The 21,411-nt window shown below is 51.2% G+C and overlaps 1 protein-coding gene across 13 annotated transcripts in view; it reads right to left on the bottom strand.

Moving 5' to 3' along the window:
• Positions 1–21,411, bottom strand: part of Ccdc108 (coiled-coil domain containing 108) — a 36,922-nt gene that overhangs the window by 1,961 nt on the left and 13,550 nt on the right. For 12 of the 13 annotated variants that reach the window (XM_013519786.1, XM_005395597.2, XM_013519777.1 and 9 more), the window contains 19 exons: positions 17,742–17,879; positions 16,244–16,489; positions 15,539–15,763; positions 14,507–14,665; positions 14,164–14,314; positions 13,633–13,761; positions 12,430–12,643; positions 11,976–12,104; positions 7,049–7,225; positions 6,731–6,797; positions 6,446–6,556; positions 4,222–4,413; positions 3,963–4,121; positions 2,711–2,854; positions 2,416–2,529; positions 2,114–2,221; positions 1,002–1,046; positions 569–771; positions 13–144 (listed from right to left, as the gene is read on the bottom strand). In XM_013519786.1, coding sequence (XP_013375240.1) covers positions 13–144; positions 569–771; positions 1,002–1,046; positions 2,114–2,221; positions 2,416–2,529; positions 2,711–2,854; positions 3,963–4,121; positions 4,222–4,413; positions 6,446–6,556; positions 6,731–6,797; positions 7,049–7,225; positions 11,976–12,104; positions 12,430–12,643; positions 13,633–13,761; positions 14,164–14,314; positions 14,507–14,665; positions 15,539–15,763; positions 16,244–16,489; positions 17,742–17,879 — 2,843 coding nt within the window. The remainder of the gene's footprint in view (positions 1–12; positions 145–568; positions 772–1,001; positions 1,047–2,113; positions 2,222–2,415; positions 2,530–2,710; positions 2,855–3,962; positions 4,122–4,221; positions 4,414–6,445; positions 6,557–6,730; positions 6,798–7,048; positions 7,226–11,975; positions 12,105–12,429; positions 12,644–13,632; positions 13,762–14,163; positions 14,315–14,506; positions 14,666–15,538; positions 15,764–16,243; positions 16,490–17,741; positions 17,880–21,411) is intronic. The other variant, XM_013519782.1, reaches the window with a different exon arrangement.

Raw genomic sequence — 21,411 nt, 5'->3', positions numbered from 1 at the left:
AGTGGGTGGCACCTGATAATGGTGGTGAGGCAATCAACCAGGAGTTGCTTCTTCTGCTTGGAAACTGGGCCTCCCTCAGTGTTAGGGGAATCTTCCCCAGAAGTCTCTGACTCTTCCCTGGGAGTCTTCCTCTTTGGCAGATCCCTGGGGTAGGCCATGATACTCTGAGTGGCTGGCAAGCCACCATGCTGGGTGGTGGACACAGACCATGGTGATAGCTGTCCAGCCATGGAACATAGATGTATTGGGGGCATCATACCCAGTCTTAATGCAAATGCAGTGCTACCGCATTCAGGAAGCCAAGCCCAGCCCTCAGGTCAGTGAAGAACCTAAAGAGGCTCTGAGGTGCAGGGCAGGAGGCGTGGGTGGGTGGCCCTAGGGAGCACTGGCCTCACAAGGGCCTAAGCAGTAATCTGGGTATCTTAGGCCAAGCAGTGCTCAATGAGTTCCCCTGCCCCTGCCCCTGCTCCAGCCCTCAACAAAGGTTAAGGGCTCTCAGCAGCCCCTACTCTGGAATGAGGGGACTGAGACTAAAAGATGGAGACCCCCTGACTCCCTAAGACTTCACCTGTGCAAGAAATGGCAGGGAAACTCCAAGAAGAAGTTGTCCAGGAAGTCGTCGGTGGCATGGGCTCTGGCAGTGAGGCCCAAGCTGAGCATGTCTGGCACGGGAGGCTGAGGGCATGGCCAGGATGTCTCTTCCTTTGTGAGCCGAAGGTTCCAGCTGGCTGGCCGGCCAAGAGATTGCTGGTTCATGATGGGGGGCAGCGTCTTTGGGGAAGGAGAGAGGCATGGAAGACAGGGGGTCATGCTCCCATCCTGGATGTGTTCTTTGGCCTAACTCCCAACCAGACCTTGGAGGGTACATGCAGTATCGGTTCCACCCATTGGCACCTTCACCCTTCCCTTCTAGGTGGCAGGACCAAGGGTTGGAGGTATCCCAGGGAACAAGCAAGGATGCGCCCAAATTATCCCAAGAAGACGTGCCTGGGGCTTCTCACCTTGTACCTCCTCACAGGGTCACAGGCTGTACAATATGCTCGCCTCTGTGGAAGCGGAGAGACCCTTGCTGAAGACTCAGGGAGCCCGGCCCACGTCTGCCCTTCCAGCCCTCTCCCTGGTACACAAAGGGCCTGAAACCAGTTCTAGTTAAAAGCCCTCTGGCCTGCCTCCCAGTCATACCCTATTCCAGAACCTTCTCTGGGGAAGCACTTCTTGTAGAGAGAGACAACGTTGTTACTCAAGTGAAGGAAAGAGAAGAAAATGCCACCAGATGTGAGCAGGCTGGGGTTACGCGAGACAAGGAAGCAGAGACTACAAATCCCTCCCCTGTCCCTGCCTCATTCTCCCAGGAAGGGATTTATATCATTCAACTGGCCAGGGCTCAGAGGGAGCAGAGCCTTTCCGGAAGCTCATTGTGGTACATATAGAGGTGACCAAAGGGGAGGAACCCCAGTACGGGAAGGCTGTGATGTTGGGGAGGCACTAAGACGGCAATTTTGTATTTACTACTGGATTCCCCATGGCTCATGTTCAGGGGACCCTCACAGAGTGAGGGGCTTCATTGTAGCCCACTTCATGACAGTGCTGCAAAGCAGATTATTTCACTTGCATTAAAAACATTTTTAATCTTTTGCTTACAAAAGAGGAACAAATGCTACAAAGAATCTTTCACCGCATGGTCACTCAGCTCTAACAACTAGGAACCTATGGCCAACTTGTCCCACCTGTCCACCTCTGGATTATCGTAAAGCAAATACCAGGTTCCTAACACCCTTGTTTCACTGAGCTAAAACTGGGCAAAGTCAGGAATCAACCCACGTGCGATCTGTTTCCAGAGCCTGCACCTGAAGCGACTAGGCCACGATGTCTGCCATCAGAGGTGAGCTCTGGGCTGCTTCCTGTGTCCCCCATGCCCACTCACGGAATCCTGGCTGCATGAAGCAGGGACTGCTAGGCAGACTTCTCCACCTGAAGTCACTTTGGATGGCTGTGAAGGTGCTTCGAGCCCAATGAATGGGATCTAAGCTCTTAGGGCAGTTTTGCATGAAGGGCCCCCTCAGCCCACGGTCTCTGTTCCCCTAGTGTGTGAGGCCCACCGAGCCTTCCTCACCTCCACTTTCCTGTCTGTGATGGTGAACTCCTCCTCCTGCCGCACCTTCTCATCCTTCCACTCCTGCAGCTCCTTGTGGTACTGTCTCATGAGTTCCTGCCGGTACACCTGGGCCCAATGCAAAGTGACAGTAGGCCCGGGTCTGGAGGGTCTCAGCTAGGACTGGACCTGGACCTGTGCTGCGGGTCCCCACCTTCCCAATGGCTAGCTCCTGCCTCTCTGGAGGTCTGTGGGCATCACAGCCTCCCCTGCCCAGGGCTGGGAGCTGAACTCCGCTACTTCTCTCTGTGGCTGCTTCCTACCTTGCATACCAGGTCCACACTGTAGAAGCTGGCATGCACTGAGGCCTTCAGAGTCACCACGAATGGGACTGTCTCTTCAGGAGCCACCTCTCCTATCATGGGACTCACAGATACCTGTCAATTGAGGAAAGGACCTTCTGGAGTTTTGCAGGGATGGGACTGGGTGGGCTAGGATGAGACAAGATGGAACAGAATGAGACAAGAAGGCAGGATGGCATGGAGTGAGATGGGCCAGGGTGGGATGAGTCCGGGTCCCTGCTGGAGGTTCTGATTTCGTGGGCACAAGGGCTCCCACCTCCCCAAAGTCCAGAGGCCTTGGCTGCCAGTCAAAGATGACCGTCTCATTCTTGGAGATGTTGTTGAGGAAGAGGAGGCGGCTGCACTTGCTCTGCACTGGGATGTTTCCAAGGGAGATATGAGACTGGGACAGGTAGACATTCTGCCGGTGGAGACAACAAAACAGCAACTTTGGGAAGTGAAGAAGTAATAACCACACACCCACTACCAGTTACCGAGCACTTCTGACAGTTCAGGTACTGTGTTAGGTGCTTCCCATGCATCTTACCCTCACAGTGGCCCTATGACATAGGTACTACTATTGTTCCCTTTGACAGATGTGCTACTGAGGTTCAGAGAGTATGAATGAGTTGTTCAAATGCCTCTCACATGCCAAGCTGGGATAAACCCAGACAGCTCACTCTAAAGCCTTTTATGTAAGTTTAGAAGGAACTGAATCAAACTTAGCTTAGAGGACATAGAACTAAAGCTAACATAACTTGAGTTGTACATAAATGGATGCCCAATTGACATCTTCACTGAGCACAGAATAGGAGCTGTGGGTAGAGTAGTATGGAGAGGCCATGTGGAAGGGGCACTGAGTGCTTCCAGAGCAAAGACTTCGGCTCTTCTCTGGCCCCCAGGGCTTCCATCATACTCATCCTGGAGTAAGGAGGGTGTGAATGGAAGGGTGTACGTGGTTAGTGATTGGATGGATGGGTCTGTATCTGCCTGGCTGGTTGGCCCGATACACAGATCAGTAAGTGGCAATTGGGAAGATGGGTAGATGGATGAATGCAAGGATGGGTAGGTACATGAATGGGCAGATGAATGAAGGGATTAGACTTCCCAACAATGAGAAGCATGTGAACTAAAGGTAGTATTGTTGACCTTTGATATCTTTCAGCAAAATCTATCTAGGTATGAGAATGATAACTAGAATAACAGGGCTTCTTTCCAAACTTCCAACACCCTTATTTCTAGTGAAGAGGTTGGACTGAGGGCCTGCAGCAGGTGGAGGACTTCAGCAGGAACACATGTGGGCACTAGGTGGCAGGATAAGCCTCTGGTGGAGCTGGAGCTCCCTCCTAAACCTGGAGGAAGCCTGGTTCCAGGCCTCCCCCTATATCCCTCCCTCCTCAACCCCGTCTCATTTCCTCCCCAGCCTTCCCATCTCTCTGTACTGGGGAGGAAATGAGACTGTCCTCTGTATGCAGGGTTCCAAGGCCTCGTGCAACGCCTCAGGCCTTTCCAGTTCCCTTTCCCCCAACCTGTTCAGGAATCATCAGCCTGGAGCATATAGAGCTGTTGTCCCACGAGGAGATGTTGTGGAATGGGGCTGTGTCCCCCATGACATGGGGGTCATAGCCCACTCCCTGGAAATGGATGAGGGCTGAGTTCCATCCCACGATGTGTATGGGCACGTCCACCTGGGAAGTCAGGACAATGGAGTAGGAACCAGTTAGGGCAAGGCCTGGCAAGGAAGCCATTGCTTCAACCCTCACCCTGGTTATCCATGCTGTTGCTCACCGTGTAGGTCTTGGCCTCAATGGGTGAAAAGACCCACAAGACCCGAGCAGTGGTGCCTGGCTGGATTTCCCCTTTGGGGTTGAGGCAGCAGAAGATGGGGTGATCAAAATTTTTTTCCTGAATATGTGACAGAATGCCGGTCTGGACCTCATATGTCACAGGCACCGAGCCACCATTATACAGCTCATAAATCTGCAGAGGAGGGGTAAGAATAGAGAGATCTCCACACCAGCCCAGGGCTGCAGACCAGAGAGCCCAAGACGTTATATCCATCAGAGGGCAGGTCGAGCTCCATGATGTCACCCTGAGAGTCCCTGGGCTCCTCTAAAGACTTTATGGCTTGATCATGTAAAAAGGATGCAGCTGTACAGTCAGCTGTGACATTCTAGGTTAATCTGTTATCCTATTTGTAAAGATGAAGCTTACTTTATTTGCTTTCAACTTACCTTTGTCAATTTATAAGGGGACCCTAGTGTGTGTCCCTAGTGCTAGGATTTAGATCTAGGGCAAAGCCCATGTATGAACCATCCAGACCCTTCATCATTTTGTGGCTCTCGTTCTAGTCCCCCAGGAGGACTTTCTATGCCTGCCCTTAAAGGAAATCCTGCTCACTGCAGGTAATGGGATGGAAGGAAGGTCTGAGGGTTTAAGACTGACTCCAAAGGATGTCCTAGGAGAAACCTAGGTCTTCTGGTCCAATCCTTCTTTGCAGAGGTAAGAAAAAGTGAAGCTGGGGAGAGTAAAGAGTTCACCTGGATTGGTCCTGGACCCTTTTCATCGTTCCCAACACTCACTCCTGGATAGGCTATTTCTCCAGCCTGGCCCATCCCATCGGTTCCGTGACCTGCTATTATGGGCTGCATGTTTGCCTTCCCACTTGATCACTCCCCGGTGTGACAGTATTAAGAGGGGGGATCTTTAGGAGGTGATTAGGTTATAAGGGTGGAACTCTCATGAAAGCAATCAGTGCCTTGTAAAAAAAAAAAAAACCCAAAGGAACCTATTTGTTTCTTCTATCACATGAGGACACAGTGAGAAAGTGCCACCTATGTGCCTGGAGGACAAGCCCTTTCCAGACACTGCACTTGCCCAGGCCTTCCTCTTGGAACTCTCAGCCTTTAGAACTGTAAGAAAGAAATTTCTGTTCTTTGTAAGCCACCCAGTCTATGGTAACTTGTTGTAGCAGCCAGAATGAACAGACAAGTGGATCCAACCTCTACTGATAAGATCTCTTGGTTGTCTCCCAGGCATCTCAAACTTGGCCAAAACCAAATTCTTCATTTGGAACCTACTGTCCCCCACCCTCCCAACCCCCCATTTATTTCCTTTCCATGAGCTCTACCTGTCCCCTGCAGTTCAAACCCAGCTGTCACCACCCCACCCTTGAGTGACACTGCTGGGAATCTGGCAAGGTGGAAGATGGTGATCTGAACAGAGCTCAGGGCTGGGAGACTCCCTCTCAGGAGGAGGAAGCCAGCCCATTCCTTAGTCTCTGGGCTGAACAACTAAAGACCCCTGCCCAGAACTTCAGGGGCTTCTACATGGGTAGATATTTCACAACTGTGAAATTTTTCCAAAAATATTATGTCCCCTTCTTGGAGAGTTCCAACATACATTTTCAGAGCAAAAGTATCAGATTCCCTCCAACCAGCATAGAAAGAAAAGTCCACAATTCCCAAGGATCCACATCTGGGTCCATCACATATCCTTGGAGCCATGACCTCCAAACCGTGGCTTGGACTTATTACTGGACATTCTACATCTGTCTAGTAGGTCATATCCAGCATGTTATAAAATGGAACAGAATAAAATAAAAAAGAAATCAGTATTCTTTCCCTGTGGTAATCTAGGTATATACATTTGTGATGTTTTGGTTTTGGTTGTAGATGTGTGTAAATAGTGCTGTAGAAGCATATATAAATATAAAATCTATTAGTATGGCTCATGGTCAAAGAGGTTTGAGGAACCATGTGCTACAGGAGAAAAGTCACCCACTTTTGCATGAGAACCGAGTCTGGCAAAAGAGCTTAGTACCAGGTACCAGGAAACCGAAGCTTCTTGCCTTGGGTCTCCCCAGTTGCCAGTCTTGGGGCTCAACCTGCCAACCACACCTCCTCGGTGCTTCTGGAGGGCAGTGTCTTTGTCATCCTGTCAAGGGCTGACACAGGTATGCAGCAATTGGCACTTACCCCTCTTGGCAATCAGGATGATGTGGACCACTGACCTGTCGTGGGGGTAGCGTGTCACCGATGGGGACAGGGATGAACTGGTGGGTAGTGGAGGTGAAGTGCACATACTTTTGCTCCAGCTTCACTGTCACACCTATGAAATTTAGCTGGAAATAAAAAGCCAATGGGTAGCACCCTTCGGCAGAAGAAGTGGCCTTCGCAGCAGAGAGATCTGGACCCCACCTCCCCAGGGGAGCACTGGTCCGTGCTCCTCTTGGTTGTCCAGGAAGCCCATCCTCCAGCCTGAGGCTGAGGGCAGGCCCAGAGTGCTGGGGCCTCACCAGGATCTCCCGGCCATGGGACACTTTGAAGAGCACGGGGAGCCGATCAGTGCCGATGAACAGGTGGCTAGAAGAGAGGAGACACATCCACAAGGGAGTTTTTGAACCCTGGTGCAAGTGGAAGAACAAATGGATATGGCATGCCAGAGCTTTGAGCCACCTAGACCCTCCAAGCAGCTCACCCCTGAGTTGGGACAGAGCAAGAAGGACATTAGGCATCCCCTGGGGATGATGAAGTGCTCAGGAGCCCCACAGTGAAAGGCCAGGGAAGGGGGTCCCCCCCAGAGCAGAAATGCAGGGTAGGGGGTTGAAGAGCACCTGTATTTGAACTCCACAATCTGCTCCTGCCCCGGGCTCAGGCTCCCAGCCTTGGGGCTGATGGAGAAGATGCGATTGTCCTCTATGCGCATTTGGTGGAGTTCAGCGCAGTCAAACTCTATTTGCTCTGCCCACAGCTCTAAGTCAATTTTCTGGTCACTTGGAAAGAGGAAGGCCCTGGAGAGGGGTGTGAAGGAAGGGGTGGGTGATGTTGTGCAAAGAACGGGTCGGTCTGGACAGAGGGTTGGGGGAGCTCCAAGCCCTGGGCCCTGCAGGACAGATGGAGACCTCTCTCACACCACCTGCACGCCATCCCCTCATCTGGCAGGCTGTCCCATGCCTGGCTGAGCAGATGTGGCTGGTGTGGATTCTTGTTTCCTAATGGCCCTCAAACCTGGGATCAAGAGCAAGGCCACAGTGGCTAAAGGAGCAGTGAAGATTGGGGGTCCCATTGTGGGTGCCAGGAATTGAGCAGGCTGCGAGTGTAGACAGGCTATTTAGAGCAGGATGCAAACCCTTCTTCACTATAGCTCTTAGGAAGGGGCCAGGTGAGGCTCCTGTGAATGCTGACAGCCCACCCAGAGGCCCCTGAGAGGGAGAGAGTGGAGGCCACATTGGGGACAGCCAGCTAGGGTAAAGGATAGGTACCCAGCAGGGCTGGCATACTTGTTTTTTTATGGTATTAGAGATTAAATTCAGGGTCTTCACATTAAGCTATATCCCCAGCTCTTCTTTCTTTTGAGACAAGCAAGGCTGTACACAGCAAATGCTCTAGAAGTGCCTCATACCAAAGGAAAATAGATAATGCCCTCAAGCTGACAAAACTAGTGAGGGCCCTCGAGCTAACAAAATGAAGGGCCCTGGGCATCCTTCGCTCTGAGAGAGATGCTGTGGAACTGGCTCCAGCAGCGAACTAGGCCAACAATGTAAGAAGAGAACAGTCCAGAAAAGAAAAGGAGATTCAGCCCAGAAGGAAGAGAAAAGGGGTAAGGATGGGTGGGCGGAAAACAGCTAACACGCCTCTGGAAAACATCAACAGGAGATGGAAGTGCAAACCAAAACTCCCCTGAGGAATCAGTCTCAAATTTTTTCACATTGGCAATGTTGAAGTTAAGTTATATCCAAGGCTGTTAAGTTTCAAAAGAACAGAAACCTTGAAATATACAAAGGCAGGAGGGAGGAAAGTGCTTCAACATTTTGGAAGGAGTTTTGGAAACATCTGCTAGAAGAAAACTGTATACCCTTGGACCTAAAGATCCCATTTTGGAGAATTAACCTACAGAAATAAAAGCATGCACGCACAGGTGCACACACACAAAGTATTTATTACAACATTTTTTGTTTTGTTTTGCAAAAAATGCAACTGGAAGCAACTTAATCTTCTGATGAAAGAGAGATTTAACAGCTTACATGCTCATCTATAGCATGGAACACTATGCAACTGTTACAAAGAATAAGCGGGATCTTTGTGTATTGATCTGAAGGGGAAAATGTGCCCATGTGTCTGCATGTGAGGCAGATGCTGAGAGTAGCAGGCCCCCTCCAACCCTCACCACTCAGCAGTGGCCTTCCAGAGGGAGAGGGGTTCCCTGCTTTTCTTCCACTGAGTCTGTATCATCTGACCTGCTATGGGTGAATACACTACTTTTGTCATTTTATTTGGGGGCTACTGATCAGCAGAAAAAATGGAGAGTTTGCTGTTTGGAGGTCCACATAGCCTGCTTGTAATGCATCAGCCCCACAGTCATCAGTGATTGTATCCCAGGAATTCTTCACCCATGTCTGTTTTCTGAAAATAAGCCCCAGTTGAGATCATGAGCTAGATGGCTGCATTTAGTACATCCACATGATGGATATACTGAATTATAAAATAGTAATATGAATATATAATAAAGTACAGATACATATTATTGACATTGATACTTACAATAAATGATAACATAAATTATAATTAAATATTTGTAAATACCTCAGTGGGCAGCTTTGGACGAGAGTTAAATTCCTATGTAAATGGGTGGACTTGAGACTTCTTGCCAAATGATCAATTGAAGGACAGATACAGTGCATGAATAAGGTACACACTTCATAACAAATGGGCGTGATTGTGTCCAATGTATGTCTTCATAGTTCAATATGGTGTATATTGTACGGGACACACTTAATAAACTCATGTGAAATAAAGAAATGTTTTCTGAATTTTGGTGCCTGCAATTTTTTGTCACTTTTGTGTATACCACCTTTTTTTTTTTTTTTTTTTTGAGACAGGGTCTCACTGTGTAGTTCAGGCTGGCCTTAAACTCACTATGTAGCTGGCCTCGAACTTGTGGCAATCTTCCTGCCTCAGCTTCTAGGATTATGGGCCTATGCCACCACACCCAGCTTTGGACCATCATTCTTAAGTGTCGTCATTTTTATGGCCACTCCTGTCTCACAACTCTTCAGTTACCACTTGACTGAATGCAAACTTTGTGAAGCCCAGCCTGCAGGAGGCTGTGATGTGGGTGCAGAATCCCTAGGGTACAATCACTGACAACTGCGTCACTGATACATTACGATCAGGCTATGTGGACAAGAAGCACTCATCTGAGGACAGCTCTACTGCTGGATGTGAGACACTGGAGCCAATGCTTCTACAGGAAAGGAACTCACAAGTAATTCAGGCTGGAAGTTGGGGTTTAACGAGTTATGATGATGTCCCAGAGATGATGACATGACTGTATTTGAATAAATGTAGATTTTTGTATATGAATAAATGTAGATTTTTAAATACATGAGTAAATGAATACATGTAGACTGTTATACATGAAAAAATAAGACATCCCCTGAAAATAAGACCTATTGCTTCTTTTAGAGGAAAAAAATTTTTTTGGAGACAGGGTGTCACTATGCAGTTCAGGCTGCCCTTGAACTCACAGCGATTCTCCTGGCTCAGCCTCCTGAGTGCTGGGATAATAGGCATGTATCACCACACCCAGCTGGAGCAAAAATTAATATAAGACCCAGTCTTGTTTTCAGGGAAATAGGTAGAAAGCTTTTTCCTACCTTCCTTTCTGTAGAAAGCCTTTTTGGTGTCCTGGCCCCAACTGAAAAGGTGCAATGAAGCTCTGAGGCCTGAACAGCCCCTTCACAGCACACATTACCGGGCAGAAGAAGGCTGCTTGACCCCAGGCCATTGGTCCCTAGGCCATCCACACCTATTCTGAGGATCAGCCTGAAGCCTGTCCCTCGGGAGCACTACCAGAGGTTTAGCCAGAGGAATAAATAGAAAGCGCACAGGTGAACAGATGACATTGACCAGTACATCCGACATCTGTAAGAATCCTCTCCTTACATGCAAGATTCAAGGTATCCCAGGGTCAAGCGGAGCAGGTGTCAGCAAGAAGAGCTGTATGGCTCCCTGCTCCCCAGGTGGGGGCTCCCCTTCCTACTTGGGGTTCTCCCTCTGTCCTCCCTGCGGCCGCCTCCCAGCCAAGTCCTCCATCTGACTAGTCCTGGCAGGAATAAAGCCTGTCTGTTCTCTATGAGCTCAGCAGAGACAGGCGAGAATTTGCAAAAATAGCCTTCTAAGAAACTGAAAGGAAACCCAACAACACAGAAAGCACTGGAGAGCCAGGCTGCTTGGAAGCCTGGAAGAAGCACGGCCTGCCTTCCTGTACCTCAAATGATCCCCTGCCGGCAGGCACGCTGCCTGGGCTCCCTCCCGCCTCCGTTTCCAGCAGCCTGGATCCTCTCCACAGAGTGTGAGTCGGGCTGCTCCTACCAAAACACACAGTGCCTGTGGCCCCCTAAACGCCCTGCACCACTCCAGGAGCTAGGCCAACACCCTCGGCCCTGTGGGGCTTGGCTCCCCGCCTGCTTTAGAGCCTGGTGAATGGCAGATCTGGAGCTCACAGAGCCAGGCCTCACGCCCCAGGCAGCAGCCCTGCCAAGCTGCCACGGTGACTCTGGGCCGGAAGCCCTCGGGTACTCACAGCCCTGCCCTTCTCAGACAGACCCACTGCCTGAGCCAGTTTCACCGTCTCACTCCCCCAGGGAGGGTGGGAAGGGCGCAAGCAGAGCACACCTGACAGTGCAGCCCCCACCCTGCCGGGACCTCCCCACCCCAGGACTTCCTCTGCTCAGGCATGCAGACTTCCTGCCACAGATGCCCCGGCCTGCATGTTTCCACCCTCACCCACTCCCTGTCACGCCCAGGCTGGGGACCCTCCTTTTTCACCTCTCGCTAGTCAAAATTGGAAGTCATCTAAAGGACGTTTACTAGGAAATCCAGGCGCATTGCAGAGGCAGGGAGAAGTAACAAGAACGAGCCCTGGCATGGAAACAGGATGTGGACTGGGCACCAGTTCTGGGCCCCCACAGGACCAGGGTGGGACGCAGGGGAGGTGGGGCTCCAGCCCTGGCCCTCTGTGACTGAAGTGGGATCTGTCAGGCGGCCAGCGCCTATTCCTGGTACGCAGAAGCCCCTTGGAGCCGGCTGGCTAATCGTGTAGGCAGGGGGATCTGGAGCTGGGACGAAGGGTCTGAATCTGGCTCTGCCTACTAATAGCTGAGTGGCCTTGGCTGAGTCCTGAGCCTGCTGAGCCCCAGCCCTCCTCCTGCTGGGAGCATCTGCAGATGAAAGCTAGTAAAGCACAGAGCCTGGTGCAGCGGGCTGAATAAATGCTTCTCATTCATTCAGTCACTAAGGCAGCTACACCATTCTTCGGCACAGCAAGTCCCCTCTGCCTTGAGTCTATTGACACGTGGGTCAGCCAGAGACAGGTCCTGAGTGCTTCTAGGTGACCCACTGGGCCTCCACACTCCGTCAGTGGAAGGCCCACCCCTCGCAGACCAGGTCTCTCATTGACAAGAGGAAGTGGCTCTCCCACCCTCCCAGCCTCTAGTACCAACCCCAAGCCCCCCAGCAGCCCCTCCAGGCCAGCCATACCAGTCCAAGGGCACCACTCCGCTGTTCTTCATGGCCAGGAGCACCACAGAGGGTGGGGTCTTGACCGGTGCTGCCCCAAAGTTGAAGTCAAGTTTCAAAGGGGTAAAGACAGGGGGGATCTGGCTCACGCTGTGTAAGGCAGAGAAAGCCCTTGGCTCAGAGCTAGAGGTGGGGACCAGGTGGGGCTCTCCCGAGGGTGGCTGCCGTGGACGCTCCTTCCCTCCCTCAAAGGTGGGATCAGAGAATCGGGGACTCAGAGGCAGGAATGGGTCAGCTCTTCAGACTCAAGCCAGGCCTTGCCTCTCCAGTCTCCTCCAGGGAGGGGTAAGAACTAGGAGTTCCCTCCCCCACAGAGATGGGAAGCAGCTTCTTGGACACAGCTTGGTGCTGGAGCATGGGTAGACAGCTGCAGAAATATCCCTAGCAGGCCCCACTCCCCCTGGCCCCAGCTCACCTGTGCCGGGTGGGCACCTTGTAGGTGAGCTCACAGGGAGTGGGGTCACACACCAAGTAACTATTGAGGGTGTCCAGGGAGAAGAGGCGCCACAGGTGCTTCCGGGTGATGCCCTTGGCCCCGCCCAGGGGGCAGGCGTCCAGGATGGAGAGTAAGGGGTACACGGCCACCAGGGAGACTCCACACAGCTCCTGCTTCTCACCAACCTTGTTATCTGGGGGCGCATGTGTGGGAGAGAGGAGAGTGCTCACCTCCCTCCCAGAGCTATGCCTTAGGCTCTGGGACATTCCCAAGAGCAACTGACCCTTGCCTGACATTTTTAAGTGCCAGGCACTGTCCTAAGTGCTTGACACACATCTTTGCCTTTAACGTGTACCGTTGTTTTCAAACTAATTTTCAGTAACAGCTTTACTGAGGCCTAATTTATCTACTGTAAAATCTACCCTTTTAACACATATAATTCAGTGATCTTGGTATTGTGCAACCCTCACCACTATCTAATTTTAGAAAGTTTCCATCACCTGCAGAAGACAGCCAGTGCCAATTAACCATCACTCCCCACGCCCCTCTTCCTCTCCTGGCAGCTACTCATCTTTTGGCCTGTTTTTGTCTATTCTAGATGCTCCATACAAATGGAACCATGCACTATGGCTTTTGTCACTGGCCCTCTTTACTTAGCATCATATTTTCTGACTTCCTTTATGCGGCCACACAGGTCACTATTTCATTTCGTTTTGTGGCCTGTGTGTCACTGCTATCTCCATTTTATGAGGAAATTGAAGCACAGGGAGGTGAAACAACTTGCTAAAACTACACAACTACTAAGTGCTGGAGCCAGGATCCAATCCCATTGAGTCAGCATTCTGGTGCCTCCTCGCCTTCCTGCTTGACACAGGGCAAAGTTAATAACAACTCCATTTGATCGGGGAGAAAGCTGAGGCCCAGCAAGGCTGAGGCTCTAAGATCCCACCAGAAATCAGCGCATTCCCTAACCTTTCCTGCTGAGTTTTCTGCACCTCAGGTACACACACGTATGGACTCACATAGACAGATGCAGCAGACATCTGAAGGCACAGTCTGGCACAGCTCTGCTCACTGGGAGCGGATCTGACCTCAGCATGCCCCAGCCCTGCCTCACACAGCTCTCCCCCTTCCCTTCTGCCCTCCCTGGCCCTGCCTTTTCCACGCTGGGTGCCCAGGTACCTTTGTGGGACAGGAGAGAGTAGCTGATGGTCCAGGAGTACTGGGACCTGTGCTTGGGGCAGGCAGTCAGGCTGATGGTGACCCGGGAGTGAGGTGGCATGCTCCCCTCGGAACAGTCCAGCTGCAGATCTGCTCAGGGGTAGTGTAAGTAGGGTCAGCAGGCAGAGGCAGCCTGGCCTCTCCTGTTCCTTCTCACCTACCATCCCTGAACATTGGTCCTAGTCAAGAAATGGAGCAGAACCCTCCTCCCAGGCTGGAACAGAGGAGATCACACTTCTTTGTACCCTTGGCATTTTTTTCCACCTAGCAGCTCTGTGAGGTAGATGGTATCAATAGTAGCCCCATTTCACAGCTGAGGCTTAGAGAGTCCTAGTCCTTTGGCACACAGCTATAAAGTGGAAGCATTAGGATTTAAAATCTACTCAATCTGACCCAGACCATGGTGTAGTAACCTGTCTTAAGCAATACCCTTGGTCCCCACCCCCACGTTTACGTATCTCCCCTGGTCCCAGTCCAGCCCAGGTCCAGTACCGGAGGGATCACCGTCAGGGCCCTCAGGGCTGCGCTGCTCCAGGTATAGGTGGTAGTAGAGGGTGCAGTTGCCATCGTTCAGGAGCACTAGACTCCTGGACTGCGTGCTGCCCACCAGCATGTTCCCAAAGTCCAGCTGCTTCGTCTCTGCCTGAGGCCACAGCCAAAAGCTGCTGGGGGCTCCCCCAGCTCCCCAGCCCTGCCGCCTAGTCCCATCCTCAGAGCATCCCCCAAACAAGGGCAAGTGCAGGGGTGCGGGCAGGGGAGACAGAGGGCTCCTTCCCTTGTCCTCTGGAGCTGGGCACCCAGGGCCTTCTCCCCTCCCCCTGGGCCTCCCACTCACAGAGAGGCTGCTGGTGATGCCCAAGCCCACCAGTCGGATCATGTAGTGCACAGTGGCAGGGGGCTTGACATCTGGAGGCAGGCCGGCTTCCCAGACCCACATCCCCACTCGGAACAGGTACTTAGTCTCTTCCAAAGGGCTGAAGATCCATGTCAGCGTCTGTGGTCACAGAGATGGTCGCTGCACGGGGGCCTCTAGAATGCCCATGCCCTGAGACTCCTGGCCGGTGAAGGTCCCATTGTAGGCTGTCAAGCTTTAGTAATGCTTCCTAAGGATCTACCCTGTACCAGGCACTTTATGAACGTTATACAACATGCTATCTCCCTAAGCCCTGATCCTCATAACAGGTCAGTGGTATTTTCAAGGCTTGTTTCGGGACGAGAAACTGGAGAAGTCCAGGAACTGGCCCAGGGTCAGACAGCTGGTGAGGGCGGGGGCAGGGTAGGAATGCTCAAGGTTGACTCCTGAGTTGATGCAGTCCCTCCTGCCACTACTTACTGTCCTTGGGCTCTTAGGGACACCATGTGTTATTGGTTCTTGCTCCAAGTCTGTTGTCAACTAGCTTTAAGGCCCTAGACTAGGGACAAGATCTGCTATGCTAGGTCCCAGACTGTGTTCCCCTTCATGCTTCAGCTGGGACCTCTGGGAATTCCCTTCCTCACCCTTTAGTGAGAGCCACCCAGTTGATCCCAGGTCCAGCTGCTCCAAGCCACGCTACCAGCAATCTACATCTTTGAGGACCACGGATGCCAGACCATGGACATATGCTGAGCCCTGGCACTACAAACTCGGATCCTATTCCCAGCTCTATACTTCTTAACCTTGATCTTAGTAAAAGGCTTTCCCCCCAGTCTCAGTTCACTGTGGAATGGGGTGAGGGAGGTGGTGATAACAACACCTCACAGTCAGGGGAGGTAACTGTGGACTGAAGGGCTGGACATCACAGCCACTGAGAGCCATGAGTGAGAGACGACAGAAGTGAAGGCAGGCGCCTGCCCTCTCCCGCCCTCAGCAGTGGGTCACGGCACTCACAAGGCTCTCGTTGGGTTGGATCAGCCCCTTGGAGGGCTGGACAGCCAGAGTCTGTCGGTTCTGCTGGGAGACCCTCCATTCGAATTCCAGGGGCAGACGCGAGGGGTTGTGGAAGGTGAAGCTGCTGGTGGAGGAGCAGCCCACCCAGGTGGGCTTGAAGAAGACACATTTGCTGGTGTCCAACTTCAGCTGCAGTGGTTCCTCTCGACTCTGCATGCTCACCTCCTGGGCCAAAGAAAGGAGGGCAGTACTTGACCTCACCTTGTGGTCCTGCTTCCCTCCACATCCAGGAGGCCATAGGTGGGCAGCTTTTCCTTTTGGAAAAGGTAGCAAAGGTCATCTGCCAACCTGGGCATGGCAGCTTCTGCCATAAGCAGAGAGAAAAGAACTCAGGGACCGAGAAGGGATGGACAGACCATTTCGTGGGCTCAGACATGTGTCCACCATCCAGACCCTACCCCTGGGCTTGCTCCAAATACCTCTCCCACCTGCAGGAGTGAGTCTGGGAGCTCTGGACCCTTTGTGTTGGTCCTATAGTCCATGAGAGGGACAGGCAGGGCCCTGAGGGGTGGCAGAGCTGTTCACAGATGGAGCCAAGGGGTCTTTCCCTGGGATGCTACTTTGTGGAACAGGAGCGGGCTCCTGAAAGCCAAATACAGATCGGAAAGTTCTGGACTATGGATGATTCCTACCCCTGCCTCCTACCTTGTGATACTGGGAGCCAAAATTGAACTCCAGGTAGAAAATGTGCTGCTTCCAGGAGGTGCCCTTGGGGTAGGTGCTGATGAGGAAGATCTGGTGGGCACCAGGGGCTACAAGGCCTGAGGTGGGCCGCAGGGAGATGTCTGAGCTGCTGTTGGGGGTCATGCTGAAGGTCAGCAGCATGGAGCCTTTGTTGACCAGGAGGAGACTGCGGTAGGAGGGCTTGCCAGAGGACACTGCAGGAAATAGCTAGGGGTTGGAGAGAAGAGGAAGAAAGCAGGAGTTCTGCTCAGATCCCCATCCTCCAGATATACAACCAGGGTGTGTGTGGGCTTGGGCAGGGTTGTCTCCTAGGGGATCCAAGATGCCTGCTTATAGCCCAGCAGACACCCTGGGAGCAGAGAGGTGAGAGGCCATAGGCTGGCTCAGAGAATGCTCTGTCCTCCAGAGACCTCTAGACATGGACATGGGGTGGCCCTGCGTACTGGAGCAACATAGGTCTCCAAGGTGGGTTCTTATGGTTAGAGGAGAGGTCCTTTCAGTCCAGAGTGCCTTCACCCTTGGGAGAACCATTGTCAGAGATCCGGGTCCAGTAGCTCAAGGGTAGACAGCTCCTTCTAGATGAGTCTCACACAGGTCGCTAAAGGGAGCCCTTCCTGAGTCCCAAATCCCCAGCTCCCCTTGGGAATCCAGGGTGTGGCCAGCCCTAGGCTAAGGCTGGGCAGGCTATAAAACTCAAGGCTCACAGTCCCTGACCCAAGTTCGCACCCATCTAGGGCAACAAATGCCTGTGTGTAAGTTAGCGTGGGAGCAAAACAGACTGGAATCTGCTGGATCTCAGGAAAGGTTGCAGGGCAAGGGAGAGGGGACAAAGGAATCAGTGCTGAGAACCCTGAGAGTAAGAGGGGTGCTTTGGGAAGGGGCAGTCCCGGAGCTGGGTACTGGGGGGTGGGTACTGAAGGGCAGAAGTGTAGCTGGGGGGAGGTAAATAGAATTACCCCAAGCCATTGTCTCAAAGCGGCACCTTTCCATCAATAAGAACAATGAAAGACCTGAGGATAGCGATGAACACTGGGGGAAGGCGCAGAGTCCAAACCAGAACTGGGCGCTGGCAGCCCGGTCCTTGGCTCTGAGGTTCTCAGCCCATCGTCCTGCTTCACAGGTCAGACAGGGCCTCCAAGCACCTTGGGAAAAGCCTAGGAATTCTGACTCCTGAGTAGCGTGCCCCAAGGACTCCTGGTTTGGGCTGCTGTACCCCTGGAGTCTAGCCTAGGATTTGGTGGACCAAATATCTCAGACGGAGCAGCGAGGGGCTGGTATCCAACTCGCAGACTGGCCCGCCAATGTCATGATCCAGGAACAAGTCTTCCACTGGTCGGGGAGGATGTGGGGATGTGAGGATGCAGGGATCTGATGTGAGGTCATCAGGAAAAGAGTGCTGTGCGGGTCAAGGCAGAAGCCAGGAGTTCTCCCCACTGACTGCTGGTGGGGCCATGCTCACCTCTGGCGCATCCAGGAAGTACTGGGGGACGTGGTGCTCCAAGGTAGCACCATAGCTGTGGCCTCGTGCCCGCACTATCAGACACCAGGATGGGCACACAGTGCAATCCTCCTCGATGTTGTTGTAGCTCTGCAGGACCTGCAGGGGATCACCCCCGTGAAGAAGCTCAGGGCCCGAGTCCAAGGTGGAAGGCAGCCACCCTGCCTGTCCCTACCCCTGCCCTTGTGCTGCAGGCGTCCTAAGCTGGGCACAGGAAGAAGACAGCACCGAGAGCTGCAGCGGTGCAGTTCCTCCTGCAGGAGCCAGGGCCTGGGCTGAGCACTTGCAATCCCTCTCTGGATCCCCACAGCTGCCTGGGAGGAGGGTGGGGCGGGATGTGAAAGCAGCATTCATTCTGTAGGAATGAGCCCAGAGAAGCACTGGCCAATGGAAATATAACAGGAGCCACAAGTGCTGGCCGCAAATGTGATTTTAAATGTTCCAGTGGCCACATGAAAAAAGTAAAACATGTGAAATTAATTTCAATCATCTTTTATTTAACCCAATAGATTAAAACTCTTATCGCTTTAGCATACAATGAATATAAAATCAGAATAGAGATAGTTTACATTCTTTTCATCCTGTTTTTGAAATCTGTGTATCTTTTATATTCTACAGCACATCTCTATTTGGACCAGCCACGTCAAGTACCCAGTGGCCACATGTGGTGAGTGGCTGAGTTATCAGACAGCACAAATCCAGCGCTCTAACCTAAAATTCTGACGTGCTCAGCCTAGACCAAGCTGGGAGTCTGTGCTTTGTTCCCACAGACCTCCACATTCCTCCGGCTGCCAAGACACTAGAACGGAGGCAAGTAAAGACTGCTTTGGAAAGACTCTGCTCAAAAGCTTGGATGTGGCCTCAAATTTTATAGGTGAGAACATCAGGGCCAGGAACATTTAGGAACTTGTGTAAGGTCACAGAGCCAGTAAGTGACTGGTCTTGACTGAATAGTTCTGTCTGCTCTCCTCTGGTCCGGCACCAGGCCGAGGTGGGAAGGAAGAGAAAACAGGGCTGCCTGGGGACACACAGGAACTAAGGTCGGGGCTGCCACAGCGGGGCTGGGGACAGCTTGTGTACTGAGGTCCTGACCTTTGCGCTAGCAAAGCCTTCCCGTGACACACTTCACTACCCTGCACCCGGCCTCTGTCCCCAGGCCTGGTTCCTGCCTGCTGAGAGCTCCTCTAATGCAGTGGTCCCCAACCTTCTTGACACAGGTTTCATGAAAGATTCACTTTCCCATGAATGGGGCTGGGGGGTGGTTTTGATGATTCAAACACATTACATTTACTGTGCACTTTATTTCTATTATTATTACATTATAGTATATAGGGAAATAATCATACAACTTGCATTAATGCAGACTCAGTGAGAGCCCTGAGCTTTTTCTGCAACTGGACGGTCCTGTCTGTGGCTGACAGGAGACGGTGATACCCAAAGTGGGTGGCTCATGGCCAGTCTACACTATAATCTCACTTTGGTTGCTGTCACTGCCGAAAACCCTGCTTCACCAAGACAGGATGTTGGAAATGGAAGCAGGTTGATGCTTAGTGCTTTTGGGGCAATCTCAGGATACTCTCCCTTGACTTTAATCCAGAATGTATGGAGATTTATCTGCTGACTTGAACACAGTTGTCATTCTCCAAGTGACAGATTGAGTTCCTTGAGCAGACTGAATATGTCATGAGTAAGCAAGTCTTGTGATCCATTCTTTATCACTGAAACGTGCTGCTAGCGGAGACTGTTTTATCCAAAAGAAATCTCTGGAGCAGCTGTCATAGTTCAAAAATCCTGGCCACTGTGTAACTTTAGAAAGCCATCTCACTTCTGTGTATAAAAGAAGACTGTGTCAGGTGTGGTGCACACCTGTAATCCCAGCACTCAGGAGGCTGAAGCAGGAGGATCACTGTGGGTTCAAGGTCAGCCTGGGCTGCCATAGTGAACTGAAGGCCCACCTGAACTACACAGCAAGACCTTGTCTCAAAAAACAAAAGCAAAACCAAACAAACAGGAAACAAAGAGAAGACTGTGTTCTGCATCCATCTCCTCACAGAGCTGTGCGAACGGACCTGAGTTAAAGGCATGCCCTTTAATGTGCTTGATAGCTTTAACCACATCTTGCAAAATGTTAATTTCCGGTGAAATTTTTCAGCTATCCAGAATTTCTCTGTGGAAGACAGTGCTAGATTCACTATCAGAAGCCACCTCTTGACCTTAGTAGTGAAACCAAAAAGCTCCCCAGTCATGACAGCTACTCTGCTCATGTGTATGCTGATACAAAACGACCAGTTCACCTTCCCTGAAGTGTGATCATTCAAAGACCTGACTTGTTCTGCAGCGAGGTTCCAATAACATATCTTCATGCAACCGTCCTGAAAAATACATTGCACAAGAACAAGTAATGCTGGCTTGTTGAAAACATCAGTAGGCTTGACAATATGGATTGCACACCATGGTACTCATTAATTTTCTCTAACAAATGTGCCTCAGTGTCTTCTTCTATTTCAACTGGCCTCATTATGGTGGTAGCCGAAAGAGGAACAGGTGCTACCTTTTGAACTGTGGTCTCTCATAAAAGTTCACAGCAAATGTCCTTAGCAGCAGGCAGGATCAACTCTTCACCAACAGTAAAGGGCTCCTTAGCTTCAGCAATGCAGCTAGCCAGTAGCAGTGATGCCCTCAGTGCTGACACATTCGATAAAGTGGTAGATTTCAATAATTACTTCTATTCTTCATGTTCATGTTTCTTTCTTTTGAAAAACTCCAAAGGCTTGTCTCTTAATCCAGGCTGCATGCTTTCCACTTGGCAAAACGGCTTTGAAGGTTTCACAGCTTTGCTGGATAACCAGTCATCATATATTATAAAAAGTGGGCTCGGAGAATGTGAACCACCTGCTGCAGTGACCCCCTAATTTAAGTAGGACTCTTAGTATGTTCTTTTAAATGTAGCTTTCTTTTTGTTGGCAGTCTTAGAGCCTTCTGCTATCTCATCATTGGATCATCCTTCTTTTCAAAGAAGCTCTCCAGTTCTGCTTGTATTTTACTTGTTTTAGCCAGGGCTAGCTCATGGGCTACCAAAACTGTGACTGAGACAAGTTCACAGTGTGGGAAAAAGTCACAGATGGAAGTAGTAAATAAAATAATGGACAGGTCATGTGTGGACTACAGTAAGTGTTCAGTTCTGATTTAAAGCCCGCCTCCATATGCAGCTATACAACTAAAGTCATCAATAGGTTCTGATTTAAGGCCCGCCTCCATATGCAGCTATACAACTAAAGTCATCAACTCACTTGCCTCTTCACAGCCTGCCACCAGTTGCAGCTTAAATGTCACTTGCCACTCACTGATAGGGTTTGATATGAGTCTGCATCAGTTGATTTATTATGGTCTCTGTGCAGTCAAACTTCTCTGCTGATGTTCATCTGTATTTATAGCTGCTCCCCAGCACTAGCATCACTGCCTCAGCTCCACCTCAGATCATCAGGCATTAGATTCTCATAAGGAGCACACAACGTAAGTCCCCTGCATGCACAGTTCACCTCCAGGTTCATGCTCCTAAGAGAATCTAATGCTGCCACTGACCTGGCAGGAGGCAGAGCTCAGGTAATGGAAAGCAGCTGTAAATACTGAT

This window comes from Chinchilla lanigera, unplaced genomic scaffold, assembly GCF_000276665.1.
Source record: "Chinchilla lanigera isolate Chin_1 unplaced genomic scaffold, ChiLan1.0 scaffold00052, whole genome shotgun sequence".
In the NCBI taxonomy this organism is placed as follows: domain Eukaryota; kingdom Metazoa; phylum Chordata; class Mammalia; order Rodentia; family Chinchillidae; genus Chinchilla; species Chinchilla lanigera.
This window is presented reverse-complemented; position numbering and strand designations above follow the sequence as displayed.